We start from the raw sequence: 15,423 nt of genomic DNA on the forward strand, positions 1-15,423 counted from the left end.
TTCCTGAGGCTGGGTGTTTGTAAAAATATTTAATATACAATACAAGGCTTCAATCCCCCTTTTCCCTTTTCCCCTTTCCATGGAATATTTGTCGAATTAAACGACTTAACCTAGGCAAACAGACAGTAATTAGACAGTTGAATAATATGACTTAACATAGACAATTGCACCTTGTATGGAGTGACGCCAGTTTTTGCAACCAATTGGCAGTTACGCCAGAGCGTTTTTCCAATATTTCTCAAAAGTTTCAGAACAAAATAGTTTTCTTTTCGTTTGTAGTTTATGTATCTTAGGGAAAGGAAACTGAATCAATAAAAAAGTGCATTTTGGTCATTTTGGCTCTTACGTCAATTATGTAAACAGGGGCAGTACAGTGTAAAGACCTTACTAAAGGCGGTTTGATTAGGGTGGTCGGTATTACCGACTTTTCGAAAAACCGGTATTTCGGTATTCATAAAAATAAAAACCGGTAAAACCGGTAAAAAACCGGTATTTTTGTTTTTTCTGACTAATACAAACCAGAGGCGACTCGTGGTCTTTAAACCTACTTGTTCAACTACAAAATTCTGAAAATCATTGTATGGGGAAATAATGACAATCATGTCTGCGGAAAAACGCAAACCATTCTCTCTGTACTATTTGTTAATGAAACTGAAAAATAATTAAATATATACAGAAATTTGGATTTGAAATTTATTTTTTGTCTAGCGTTTCAGGTCGCATCTATGGACGTGTCGCTGCATAATTATGTTTCTGCATTTATGAGTACCTACACGCAAAAGTTGGAGTGTGCGTAACCAGATCATTTATGAGCGAAATTAGCGCATTTACTGATTGAATTTGGAACCAGTACAACGCATGTGCGTTGGGCATAACGCATTTGATGCTCTAGCATATTTTGAATGTATTAAGCAGCTCCAAACCACTACACTTATAAAGCATCAACCGATGTTCAGAAGACTGGCATCGTTAGAACAGTGCAACCAACAACCAATACTGATAAGTTGGGCACTGACAAAATAAACAAATTATTGTCTGATCGATTCACTTTCATGAATTTGGTTATTTGAAAGCATCATTCAATCATTAACAATGAACAAAAAAATTAGATTTGTTCAACACATTTTGCATTCAACTATGACTCTGATTTTATTCACATGCATTTGGTTTCGCGTTACCGGCACCAGCGTCAGTAACTTCTGCGGAAACAGCGCTCGCTATTGGCTGTTTCGGTTGCTGACGATTTTAGGGGATGCACGAGGCGTTGATACGCACCGGCTCGCGAAGGTAAAGAACGGTTTTTTGAGTGCCTCGAAACTGATCGTTCGCCCGAAACCGAAGTTTACCGAAACAATACTATTTTTGTGTATAAGATACATATTCTGATTTTGATCTCGGTCAATGTATTCCTTGTACAAGATTTTCGTTATGCGTTTCACGCATTTGTTGTGCGAAATCAGAACAAACTCTGTGCGAATTGAAGAACACATTAGATGGTTAAAGCTTGAAATTTTGCGTGTATGCTTCATTACGTCCCAGCTTTTTTTCTGTAAGATTTGGACCACTTGTTTTGATCTCTTGTGGTGTTATACGATACAACACTGGATAAATTTAATAGTGTTTGGAAAACTTTAATGAATGAATTCAGAGATATGATTACGAAGAACATTATTCCGAAACTCATATTAAAAAAAGCAGATATTTATTTCAAATTTCTTTCACATCGCAAAACTTAGTTTGAAATTAATGAATAAATTTAAAATTCTTAGAGGAACAATTATTGAAACTGTCGAGAAGAGTAAATGAATGAAGAAGAAAATGAAATGACGATTAGACAAGAATTTACATTCTACGAATCCGAAGGAATCGAAGGTAAATACTTCTCTGTTCTGTTTGATAGTTCTTCCAAATTCAGTTCAACCTGAGAAAGCATTTTTCTCAGCTAGAATTATCGCTAATAAAATTCGCTGCGGTTTGGGCGACGAAGCTTTGACCATTCTACAATTATTTAAATTTCACTTTCTCAAGAATAAGGAGCAGTAATTTTTAGGACGAAATTTTTTATTGATTGATTATTTCATCCTGTAAACGCTTTGTATCAGGAGCAACTTGTTCTAGGTGCTACCTGTGCAATGCACACGGAGACGCCAAACAAAAAATAAATCCCTAATCCAAATTTATATTTAAATATTATGTTTTTAGTTTTACTTTTAAATAGCACAAAACGAATAATGACTTACGGTTTTTCGCGGACAAGATTGTGATTACTGCCCCAAACTATGATTTCCAGAATTTGTGGTTGAACTGGTAAATTCAAAATCCACGGGTTGCCTCTGTAGGTATGAGTTTGTAAAGAAATTAGCTGTTCTACTTAAAAAATAAATGTCTAGCTTAATTGATATGAAGTTTTTTGATATATTATCGATACACACAAATACATCATTCGAATCCAAGCAGAACAAACCAGAAAGAAACAAAAATTGATAAATAGGTTAGAGTAAATCAATATTCAATGTTGCTTCTGTCTAAACCGTCATGTGATTTGTAACGCCTACCTAAGTGGGTAGCATTCATTAACCTTACAATGATTTATGAATATTGTGACAATTATTTGTTTAATTTTGAGAAAAATACCGAAAATACCGGTTTTTTCGCCTGTCTAATACCGGTATTTCGGTATTGGAGAAAATATCGGTTTTACCGGTTTTATCGGTTTTTGTTTTACCGGTAAACCACCCTAGGTTTGATAGAAAGAATTGCTTAACGGAGAAAAAACGCGATATTCGAATTAAAGCAGACAACTGAACTAATCGCAGGTACTATCTCTTTTGAACTATTTTATTACACTACCACGCAACTAGCTTAGGTAGGTACGCTCGTTTCAAGATGGCTTGACAAAGTATTTTTTTTTAATTCTTTTAGCACCAATATTTAGTGGTTAATTTGTGGTTTCGAAATCCAATTTGTGGTAATTTGTGGTTGAGTAATTTCTGAGAAATTTTCAGAAAACTGAGTCAAGCCATCTCTGAAAATGATTTCGCTTCAAATGAATCGGACAACGATGATATATACATCAATCGAAAGCTCTTACTTTGTGGTTCACGAAAATGTAGTTTTTGTAGGCATACTTCATAATAAAGTAATTAAAAAACTATTATTTAAATTTTTGAACATTGTTTGCCTCTTGTTGTCAACACCGACCGTACGCGGCGCTGGTAGACCATCTAAGAGATCTAGAGCTTATCGCAGGGCTAGTAGCGAGTCACTTTTTAGTGACTTTGTCACTATTTTGAGCTTAGTCACTAAAAAGTCACTATTTACGCTAAAAAGTCACTAAAGTTACTAATTTACGACAAAATGGTCACTAAAGTCACTTTTTTTAGCTTTAAATGTATAAATCAACTTTTGTTGTATTGCAACATACACTAAAGTCGCTTTTAACGCGGGGGATACGTGCCGCGTAAAAAAAGCTGCGTAAATTCCGGAATCCGCGTAAAAAAACCGCGTAAATTCCGGAATTCGCGTAAAAAAACCTCGTAAATTCCGGGATCCGCGTAAAAAACCCGCGTAAGGAAAAACCGCGTAAAAACCGACCTTAGTGTACTTTAGAAAGCTTGCTTCTCATTTACAGAATATTTGGACAGTTCGGTTGTTTACTTTTCCATCATAGAAGTTTCATGCCAGGCAATGCTTTCAAATTTCTCATCGAAGTGAACATTGCAGAATAGTTACGAACGAATTGTCTAAGAGCTGCGAAGGAATGTAGAGGTTTATTCTACAAGCTACTCGCGTCTCTAATCAGTGGTGTGCGTGAAATTACGTTTGTAGTTTGATTTGCTTGTCTCAAATCAACTGTTCCTCTTGGTTGAAGTGGATTCAAAAATTTCGAGCTTATATTGTGCATAGTCGTGTTTAGGTCTCAATTCGTAGGATTTTGCTTTCAATCGTCCGAACCTACCGGTGTTTACCAGATACCATTTTGAAATTCCATAATGATAACCCGTTCTACGCATATTTGTCCCATGCTCCAGATCAAGCAAACGAGTGTTTAGTGGGACGAATTTGATTAGAAAATGTCAAGTGGGTTAAATATGCGGGGAAAATCATTGATGGGACAAACAGTCTTAGTATTGTTTTTGCAGATTTTCGGAGCGAACAATGCTATTTTTAATATATTTTGAAAAACCCCTCCCTTAGTTAGCTTAACCAACTCCAAACGCTTTTCGAAGCTGTCACAGGCGGCACGGATTTCCAGATTTCATCCCAGATTTTCTGGATAACCGCTTTAACCGCTATACAAGTTGGAGATTTTGTAAAAAAAAGTTTATTGAGTTGAGATCAGGTGAACTTAACGGCAGTTTATTTCTATTTAAAAAGTCCCTCGAATTGTCCCCATACCAACCTTGAGTCAAGTTCGCAGTATGCGCTGATGCACCGTCTTGCTGGAACATATAGTAATTAGCTCTGAAGAGTTTTCGAAGACACGGGGTAACGTTTTTTTCCAAAACCACCGTTTTATAATGAACAGCATTAAATTCGGCGTCTTTGTAAATGAAAATCAGAGGAAGTTTACTCGCTTGAAAATTGCTCCCGAGACCATCGCTAAAGCTGTACTCCGCAATCGAGGAACACTCCTTTAGAACTCTGAAATGTTGTCTCTTGCTGCTGCCCACATTCGATTGTTTTGTGTAACCAGTCACACTCCAGGACAAATAGTTTCTCATCAGAAACAATGAACTCGCGAACAGCGAGTTGTGAAAGTATCATTTTCACTCTATCGAGCCTCTTTTTTTGAAAGAATCGGCCAAAATATTGTGGACCGATTCAATAGATATAAATGGATATTGCGGCATCCTTGCAGATCGTGGCCGACAGAATATTCAACGATTTCCCAAAGAGAATGTCTGTGTTTTTCGATGGTTTAATAAACGAAATCTCGCCTAGCTTCACACGATTTGAGATGTTTGAATATTGTGCAAGGGCAGTCACTGACCAAAAATCGTTTTACTACGACTTTCCGGATTTGTTACATCGCTCATCAAGAACTAAATACAACTGACAGACCACCAAAACACCAATGCGTATTCGAGAGTGCATACATTCGTTCACGTACTTTCATTAACACTTATAACTCGAAAACTTGTATTCGAATATATTGAACAAGGTGTTATTACAACCATTTCAACGTGAAATTATGATACGGATTTTAGTTCGACTTTTTTTTCTACGAGAACAAATCATTGCACATCCTATGTTCTAAAGACATAAATTTCAGATAAAATTTAATTCATTTATGGTTAAACAATAAGTTTCAAAACCCTCTTTTGTATATTTTTGGTCACTATTTGGTCACTTTTTAGTCTCTATTCGGTCATTATTTTAATGAAAAAAGTCACTAAAGTCACTATTATTTTACTCCAAGTTCGCTACTAGCCCTGATATCGAAAACCAGTAAATCTTTGTTTGAATTCTATCATCTACCTGCGCCATCTGCACGTAACGCTTTCCAATTCGTCATTTTCGTGTAGTGCGTATTGTTCGAGTAACGTAAAACTGATGATTTTTTCTCACAAAGCTTTCGTGTAGCGATGAGTATGGTGAAACTAGAGATACTCAGAGGGAGAGATATGCGGTGAGCCAAACGAACTGTCAAAATTGGAGCCAAACGAACAAGAAAGGTAACACCACATTGAGAGGTATTGCAATCAGGTACAAAAAAGAACGTGTTTATTTCTATACGATTTTTTGTTCTATTGCTAATGAATGAATTAAGAATGCTGTGAGTGATTTTTACTCGGAGTTCAACAAACCTTGTGTATAGGTAACAGAATAGGTGAAGGTGTATAAAATTAAACATAAAACCTTAACAGTCTTTGCGAAGCACTTCACTATTCTTAAGGACGAAATCGAATGTCCTCTGAGTATTTCTAGGTGAAACAGTATGTAAACAGCAGGGATACTATATGTGCAGATTTACTGCGAAATGCAAATGTTGATCAATTAGCAGATATTTGTAGTTGACAAGCCTCCGTGTGTTTTACGTAAATTTCCTCAAAATAAGTGAAGTTTTACGTAGAAATGCGAGCGTAATTTTCTCGATCTTCGGTCGAATCATTTCCGGAAATGTAGTTTTGCCGTTTACCGATTGTTTGAAAAAAAAAAAAACCTAAATTAATACACCTAGGGGTGTGGTCTGGTCTTTCTCATACAAAATCTATTATATGTTAAAATCTATTAGCACATACGTTTTAACTCTTGGAATACATTACAGCCTGATAATAATAAAGAACAATTTTTTGTTTCGATAAATTTAATAATATTTTGGTAACCAACTACGCAACTGTATTCGACTGTTGGGTATTTTAGAAACCTGAACTGTTGGGTATTTTAGAAACCTGATGCCTGAAGGTCGGGAATGGGCCTTAGAACTGTAGGAAACGGTTGAAACGCATGGTAAATGCCCAAAGGTGTGTCCCTGACTAGAATTAAAATTCGATATTTTCTCGTCTCAGGAATATGCTACTACAACTACCTCCTGAATAATAAAACAAAAAAAATTTCAACGGCAGTGACAACTGTATGTCGTATATATGAACGACTGTCGATATGTTCTAGATAACCCACTAGCACTAACATCGGCAGGTGCCAGTACTATGCTCATCCAACGCCGCGTACGGTCGGTGTTGATAACAAGAGGTAAACAATGTTCCAAATTTTAAATAATAGTTTTTTAATTACTTTATTATGAAGTATGCCTACAAAAACTACATTTTCGTGAACCACAAATTAAGAGCTTTCGATTGATGTATATATCCTCGTTGTCCGATTCATTTGAAGCGAAATCATTTTCAGAGATGGCTTGACTCAGTTTTCTGAAAATTTCTCAGAAATTACTCAACCACAAATTACCACAAATCGGATTTCGAAACCACAAATTAACCACTAAATATTGGTGTTAAAAGAATTAAAAAAAATACTTTGTCAAGCCATCTTGAAATGAGCGGTAGGCTAAGCAATTTGTACGAAAATTTCTCGAGAAAGATGCACTTTTCTACACATGCAGACAATAGACGCACTTCACACCTGTGCCATTTTAAAAAGTTGCTCTAGATAAAACGAACATCGCCGCCGGCTGCAGGTAACGCTTATTGTCACGACTGATCGATTTGTGCAATGTGCAGTGTGCTGTGGCAACCATCTTCCATCCACGCACGTTGAACCCGCATTGTTTGCTACCATTTATTGTTCCCATGTCCGTGCTCCCCAACGGTGGATGGTTCAACGGTCTCTACCCGATCCGGTTGGTGAGTGCGACACGAAATAAACATTATACAATCCACTATGATTGAATGACGGCACATTAGTAGTTATATCCACTTACTACACATGCAGCCCCCCACATGTCATTTACCGATTCATTTGTGCATTGTTTTGGCTTCAGTAAACAGTTATGATAGTGCGTGCCTTCGTCATTTGTTTCTTAGTTCGAAAACACACGAGCCGAATATTTAAAACATTCTAATGTTACGATTTTAGCTATTTAAAGCGCACGTATATGATTTTCTCGTGTTGGTTATATTCTTCCAGCTATTCCAGTAGGTAGCAATAAACTATCAATGCATTCCTGCTTAGAAAGTCGGGAGTTGCTTTTTTGTTGTTTGGCCCATTTGCGAAAAAAGCTCATTTGCCGCAATTAACGCTAAAACAGATTTATGTTTATGGTGTTAAAAAAGTTTATGAACACTCCCGTGCACGTTGCTCAACATTGCTTTTGAACTGTTTCATTTCTGAAGCATTTCAAAACCTAATAGCAAATCAGTGGGATAAACAAAGAAGAATATTCGATTTTTTCTTAGACGTTAACTACCACACTTTCCCTTCTGTGGAAGTTAACAGATCATTATTCACCATTTTTCATTTTTCCTTTTCCTTGGAAAAATTTATGTTTATGTTTTCGAATCCTGCATCTAACGTGATAACTGTTAATTTAAGCAAAATAACGTTAAAAAAAAGAAAAATGAATGGTTCGTACTAATTGGAACGTTGAAAGATGAAACTCGATAAAATTCTATTAAAAATCAAAGCGTCTGTGCCTGGGTGGCTAAACACAGGTTTTACGGAGGACTGCGGACAGTATGGCATTTTTTTGGGCTATGATAGATTTAGATAGATAGATTTAGATTTTTTTTCTTTCGGTGGTGAATAGTAATTTGAATTGTTTTGATTTTCAGACTGCCGACTGCTTGCTGCTTGGGTAGACGGCGTGAATTCTTTTTCGGTACAAACAGCAAGTAAAGACAGGAACTGAACAAGAAAGGCGTTATATACATTCGGTTATTGTAAAAGAGGATTTCCCTCTGGCAGGAATTTCAAGTCAACTCTTCTGCGCAAAGAATAGCAAACACAATTCACTATGAAAGACGTATGCACCTGCACGGATCAGCAGGAGGACGCGAACTCACATTATTTGCGATTCAAGTATGAAAAGCTGGAAGTTCATTAGCCGTACCAACGCCAGCAGACATGCCGAATAGACACCACATGTGGATGAGAAATCGCTACAGGCTTTAACGAAGACGCAACTTCGTAAGAAAAATTAACGATCACGTCAGACCTATATGTCGATGGACAAGAAGTCTGAATGTACTAATAACGCTAGCATACCACCATCGAAAGCAAGACTTAGTAAGGCCAAATTGGGTTCTAAGGACGGACTTGCTGGCAACATAGAAAATCAACCAAGGGAGTACGCCTCCCCATGGAAAGAAAATGCTGGCATACTCTGCTCTGCCTAAAAGACACGGAGAGCAGAATACAGCGAACAAAAAAAGTTTCTACGGACATGCTAAAGGTGCTCCCGTTGCGATTTTCGAGAAAATTCAAAATTGGCATACCTTAGACAAAATCTGATCTCAAACACCTTATTTTTGAGTACCGTGATTCTAGCAAAAAAACTGAGGTCGATATGCGTCTCATTTGAATTTTGCTGCTCTCAAAATGGAGCTTCAAAATTGGGAAAAATCACTAGAGTTGTGTACAAAGCCACGACCGCAAGGTAAACGTAGAACTACATTACTTGTATTGAATACATTTAAAATTTTGTGCGAAAAAGGACTTGAAGGGCTATCAAATACCAAATTGCACATATGAATACGACATCACTGAACAGGAATTGAACAAACATTATGCAGCGCAAACAAACTTCAACAGTCAGAGTCAGAGAAAATAATCTATTTCCAATGTTGTCCTCGTTGTTTTATTTAATATCGGATGTAATATTTATCTCACATCTCTGTGCTACCCCGACCATGGGAAGTGAGGCGAACGGACAACACAATGGAAAGCTGTTTTCACACTGAAAACTAGACAAGGCCGGCAGATTGTTTGCCAGAACCCCCCTTCTGAACAAAATGAAGCAAATTTTCTTTGGAGGCTGATGAATCTATTATTGATGCTGCCCGCTACCGCACAAAGGCAGCTTTTTTACTAAAAGAAGTGCCACTGCACCAACTGGCCCCGCCACTATCGATACTAATACCCGCTGCCACTACTGACGCCACTGCTGCTGTTGCAGTCGCTGTCTAGAACTAGTATGACCAGTTTTGGCTAAAGCAGGGTCTTATATAGGCCAAATAGTACATTCCCGGTCTGCTAGGTCTACAGTTCTGTCGACTGTGCTTGAGGAAAGTAAAGGGGTTCAGGGTGTCAACTACTTGTGCCTTTGTAGTAAGGAGAGCCAAACCTCGAAATATCTGCTATGAATGTACTCACACGTGTTTACAAATATCTCCTAAAACTATTGGTAAGCTTGAGAAAGCAATACTATCACAAGCATAACAAATGTAAGCGGCCGAGCCAGAAATGAAGTTCACATTTTTTGTCGATATTTTTCGCTAGGAGTCGTAATCGCAGCCATTCAGGAGGTTCGGTGGCTAAATTCAGGAACAAGGGAATTCCGTGCAGTTGATCCTACTGGACAAACTTCTTTTAAGTACCACATCAACTACAGTGGTGTCAAAGCAGCGAAATGGGGCGTCGGTTTTGTAGTGTTGGGAAATCAGAAAAGAAGACACGTATATGACCGTATAGGCGGGTTGAGGATTGAGGGTAAAATCTTCAATTAAAATTTGATCAAAATCCGATGACTTCAAAGATGAGTTCTATGAAAAGCTTGAACGAACCTATGGGCGAAGCGGGACGTAAGAGTCGTCATCGGAGATGCAAACACACAGGTTGGGTGGAAGGAATTCGTCAACCAATGAAAACGGCCTAAGGTTGATAAACTTTGCCGCGGCCAAAGGAATGGCTATATTTAGCTTCTATTTCCCACGTTTGAATATTCGGAAACTCACCTAGAGGCATCCAAATAAAGAAGCCTGCTGACGATCGGAGCTTTTCGGATGTTACTGGTGTTAAATCTTTACGGAAACCAAACATTGACTCCGGCCATTATCTCGTCGTTTGTAAGATCCACGCAAAGTTGTCGAACAGGGAGGACAATGCGTTTAAACATACGGCGGTTGATAGCTGGTTAAGTACGCCAGAGAGCTGGAGTAACGGATCGCAGAACAGCAGGAGGAACGAGTGAAAGCCATAAATGGGCTGTGGAGTAATGTTCAGGGCGCCATTAACCCATAAAGACCCGGGACGGAACTTGTTTTTTGAAAATGCTCGTTCTCAGCACTGAAACGGCCGATTTGGAAAAACTTCGAATTTTATTCAAGGGGAATATTTGCTCTAAGTTTTGGTAAAGGTGCCACCCCTCTGGACCCCTCCCCGTTTTTGTGAGATGCAAATATGTCTGTGTTTTTTTTCGGAGCTGGAGGAAGCTGGTCGACGAGTGCTCGGAGTTTTTGAGCGAAAAATTCTGCGATCGTTACTTGGCGGTAAATTGGAAGTTGCAGTGTGGCACAGGCGCATGAATCACGAGTTGTACCAGGTATATAAACATGCTAATATGATGAAGGTGGCTGGGCATGTAGCCAGGATGCCTGATGAGAAACACCGGGGAACGGTCCGCTGGCCATCAAAGTAAGTAAGAGTAATATATACAAACCTTAGTTTTCATAGTTATGGACTTAGGGACGAATGACCGTTTGGGGTTAAAGTCTCTTCAAAAGAAATCAATCAATCAATATCAAATACGAACATTTGGCTATTAGTTTTCAAAATCTACCACCCCATCAGTGGCTTCAAAAAGAGGTTATTTTTCTTATTTTTTTTTTGTAAGGTAAACAAAAGTTTTGAATTTATTGAAAGGTCAGTTTGAACATGAGAAAAAAATGTTCGACAAAAAACACAAAACAATATTACTCAATGAGGAGAACCAAGTCGATGGTGGGTGACGTCCAAACCTTCCAAGAGTTAGGACCTTGATGATCTATCGACTCAACCAAATGGAGATACAATGTTCAGTAAATAATATAATATGTGAGTGAAAATATGTTTTCAATTTAAGTTGAGCTAATTTGAATGTACATACTTAATATCTTTGCGATTTTTTAAACAGACCGAATTCACGCGAACCGGCACTCGCTAGATACACTTTTGCTTTCGTATCAAATAATGAAATGAAATATAATGAAATTATTCACACACACACAATAGGAGAAAGAAAGAGATTTTCAAATCGAAACAACTAAAGGTGAGCAGAGAGAAATGTACCCGCCGCGGAAGCTTCGACTGTGTCCGACCTAACCGCTGGGTCAACCTTGAAATTCCAACATTGCGTCGCCAAGCCTGCATTAACCGACCGACCGACAGAGGTTCATCATCACGGATGAGCTCATTCCACCCCAGCCCCGTCCGTCGTCCGTCTGCTTCTTCTCGCGTGTGTCGGGCGCGGCATGTTCACTGGTAAATGCTATTGTCTCTGTCTCTATGCACGGAACAACGACCGCTCAAGTGAAGTATACGAACAGATGACGATGATGATGATGATGTAAAAGCATTAACCAAAGTGAACTCTTCTTGGCCGCCAACTTTGGGTGGACGGCTTACCGGCAGATAAAGTGCAAATCATGAAATACCGAATATTACCAGCGGCTGCGCGACCGAGCACACAGTAAACAAATAGTTGACCGCACCAGCAGAGTAAGTACAATAACAACAGACTCCTCAACGGAGCTGAGAAGACCTCATCGTCTTCTACTCTTATTCTACGGTGGTTTCAACAGCAACAACATCTTACCGCTCTTGACGAGCCATCACCCGAAAAACCGGTTTCCAGCAAACATTAAGACGAGGTCGTGTCCACTTTACTGCTGCAAAAAAGCACACAATCATAACGAGATACCGAGGAATAAGTACGTCATCATCATCACCAACACGAAAGACTTCAACTCAACTTTTCCGCTCAAACCAGATCGGTTCGGCGTCGAACCGGGCGCTTTAAACGATGTGTTCTTTCTCTCCCTCGAGAAGCAGCACGAGGAAAATCGCAACCTATTCTTGTTTTGTTACCGAGTTCTACACCTTTAGGGGGCCAAATAAAATAAAAAAGGCGGTGGTCGTAACTCGTCAATAATGATCCGCGTCCGGTCGTCACCGTCGACGGGTTGCGTTCCCTTCTCAAGTGATCCGTATACGAGTACACCCTTTTTTCTGCCAGCGTGTTGTCACGGCCAGCAAGAAACGGTTACGGAACGTGCCGACGCGGCCAGTTTTAATTATATCATTTCTTTCGTCCAACAGAATGACGACACTCACAATCACAGCAGCAGAGTGGAAGCGCGGTTCAGGCTTTGGGCACGGTACGAGCCGGCAAGCCTACCTTATCAACGTGGGCTGCCATGGTGTCTTTGTTTACTAATGAAACGGTCTTATAACATGAAACGGAAATATAACATGGCTCTGTCCGGATCAGGGATCAACGTTCCGTAACGATGCGCGCATCGTTCGAGTAGTTCGAAAAAAAACGGGCACGACAGGACGTCATTCATCATTCCTTCGAGGCGTGAGGTTAGGTTCGGTCTACTATACCGATGACGTTGACATGCGTAGAGGGATGAGAGTACATAGTTTTCTACCTACGAATCATTTCGGTGAATAACGTAAGTGGCACAGAAGAACACAGAAAGGTCTGGTCTGTTGGAGAAAATTTATGACCCAAAGCAACAGGTTGATTGCGGCATCGTTTCCCAGCAGGACAATGCGATAGATCGGCCGTCAGGTGGTTTTTACTTTTTCTATTCGACTCATATCTAATGTTGGTCTTACTTTATACGGCTGCTTCGGTAATCCTTCGATTAGATTTCGTAGGCTTCATCCTATTCGCTTTAACACAAGGAGAAACGTACGCTTATCCGGGCTGATATTTCAGCTGTCAGCTGTTACCGACTACTACTAAGTGGTTGGTTCGGCCTAATTATAGTTTTGAGCCAGATTCATGAGACATAGTAAGAACAGTACCAATGTATTGGAGAAAAAAAAAACATCCATCCTAACGCACCTGCTGGGGTTCATTGAGACAGTCAATCAGTTGTTCTACTTCGAGCAAACATCATGCATGATATTCTAAAGGTTTTTATCCAGACCAGGAACAAAACAGACAGAGTTTCGTTCTGGGCGGGGTCTCCAAATTTTAAGTTTTTGAGTTGTTTTGTTTTATTTTTGTTGAAGGTGGAAATGTTTGCAAAGTGTACGACAATCTTCTTTCTTATTCAATAAAGGGATTTGTTGTTAGTGATAACTTATGTCTTGAAGGGAAACGTGGTTTATAAAATAGCATTGGATAAGTTTAAACTTTTTTTTCTATCAATCTTAATTTATTTTTGCTAACTTTAGTTAAGAACCTCCTAACTTTCCTTTTTTAAAACTTATTACTGTTTTCCTCTGGGAGGGGTTTGAACACCCGAAGCCTCTCTCGGCTATGACAAAATCAAACTCATAACCTTCTAGCTATTGGATTTAAGTGCATACCGATACATCCAAAGGCAACGTAAATTCTGTGTGCAGTTGGCCAAACTATCTTAATATTTACTCGAATTACTCAATCTGTTTACAGTATTTTCTGACAAACTTAAACATTGAACATACCTTTCTTTTATAGCGAATAATCGCCTCCTGTTCCAGCTTTCGAACGGTCGTTCCGGGTGGGCACGGAACGACAAACCGTGTCGATCCGAAGCAAACGGTCACCTTCATGGTAGCAATTGGCTCTAGCTTCCACACTTGTATTTCAACAAAATCGATTTAACACGATCAAAATAAGCGATTTATCTTTGCTCTACTACCAAATCGAGTTGTGCACTCATTGATTCAACAATATTTTTCATTCATAGAAAAGAAATAAAATATAACGAAACACAGTTGACACTACGCGAGCACCTGCCCTGTTTTCGGTTGGGATTTGTTATTTTTTATTTCGTTGTCATAACAACTGATGTTTTCAGCCAACTGTTTTGTTCTGGCCCCTTTTACTCCGGCGCGCGCACACCTTTCTGTTTTGCAAATTTTTCCCGCTTCCGTTATTGCAACCGGCACACTTCACTAATCGAATTAATCTACCTACTATCGCATGCTGCAACAGTTGAGAATCGTAAAACCCGACGCGTTTTTTCGTCTGCGAGCAGCTTAAGGATCGACTGCTCCAAGCACACATACACGCACACAGGTAGCGCTAGTAGGAGCGATTCAGCACCCCTAATCAAAGCACCAGTTTTGCTCGGGTCACCTTTGCCGGTGGTGATACAGGGGTACAGCCATCGATAAACATAAACACGCTCGCACAAACACTCTCTCAGCACGAAGCGCAGCTCAGAGCAAACAACGTCAGGAACGGTGATGATTGCTTTTCTTCCTTGCTGGCAGACAGGCTACGGTTTCACCTTGGCGAGAACGGGATGGACGATCAGAACAACCACCTGCCGACCGTTCGATCGTTGAAGACTGGAAGTTTTTCGAAGTGATCACTTCAAAAACTGCCTCCATATACGCGATCACGTTTTTTAGTTTTTCTACTCAATTTCTCTCGAATTTTCCGTTGATTGATAATTTACCATACCGAACAATCGAAGCACAAACTTTTATTGATGACGAAACATTCCGGCTAAACAGTCATTACTGAGAAACAGCTAATGCAGGGAGAAGGAAAACCCGTGCCTTTTTTTACTACAAGTTAAACCCGACGCGCAGTCGAACGTAACACAAAAAACACATCACACAACGGCGAGCTCACAGAACGGACTGACTGAGTGAACGAAACGAAATATGAGAATGAGCGAGCATTCAACACTACGAAAGGACACAGAAAGAGGAAAACGAATGAAAAGAATCAACATGTTTGAGCTGTTTGAGAAAAATAAGAGCACATTGTGAGCCGCTATTATTTGGATCCTGACGTGAATTAAGCAAGGGGCTTAACTAACATTTAGCGTAGAGAACCTGTATATTAGAGAAATGACAAGGCACTCACCGTTATGG

At 39.3% G+C, this 15,423-nt stretch overlaps 1 protein-coding gene across 1 annotated transcript in view; it reads right to left on the reverse strand.

Annotated features, from left to right (window-relative positions):
• Nucleotides 1-15,199, reverse strand: part of LOC129717239 (partitioning defective 3 homolog) — a 169,453-nt gene extending 154,254 nt beyond the window's left edge. Inside the window, exon 1 of the mRNA XM_055667117.1 lies at nucleotides 14,038-15,199. Coding sequence (XP_055523092.1) covers nucleotides 14,038-14,145 — 108 coding nt within the window. The 5' untranslated portion in view covers nucleotides 14,146-15,199. The remainder of the gene's footprint in view (nucleotides 1-14,037) is intronic.
• Between the last annotated feature and the right edge of the window lie 224 nt (nucleotides 15,200-15,423).

Source organism: Wyeomyia smithii, chromosome 1 (assembly GCF_029784165.1).
Source record: "Wyeomyia smithii strain HCP4-BCI-WySm-NY-G18 chromosome 1, ASM2978416v1, whole genome shotgun sequence".
NCBI classification, from domain to species: Eukaryota; Metazoa; Arthropoda; class Insecta; order Diptera; family Culicidae; genus Wyeomyia; species Wyeomyia smithii.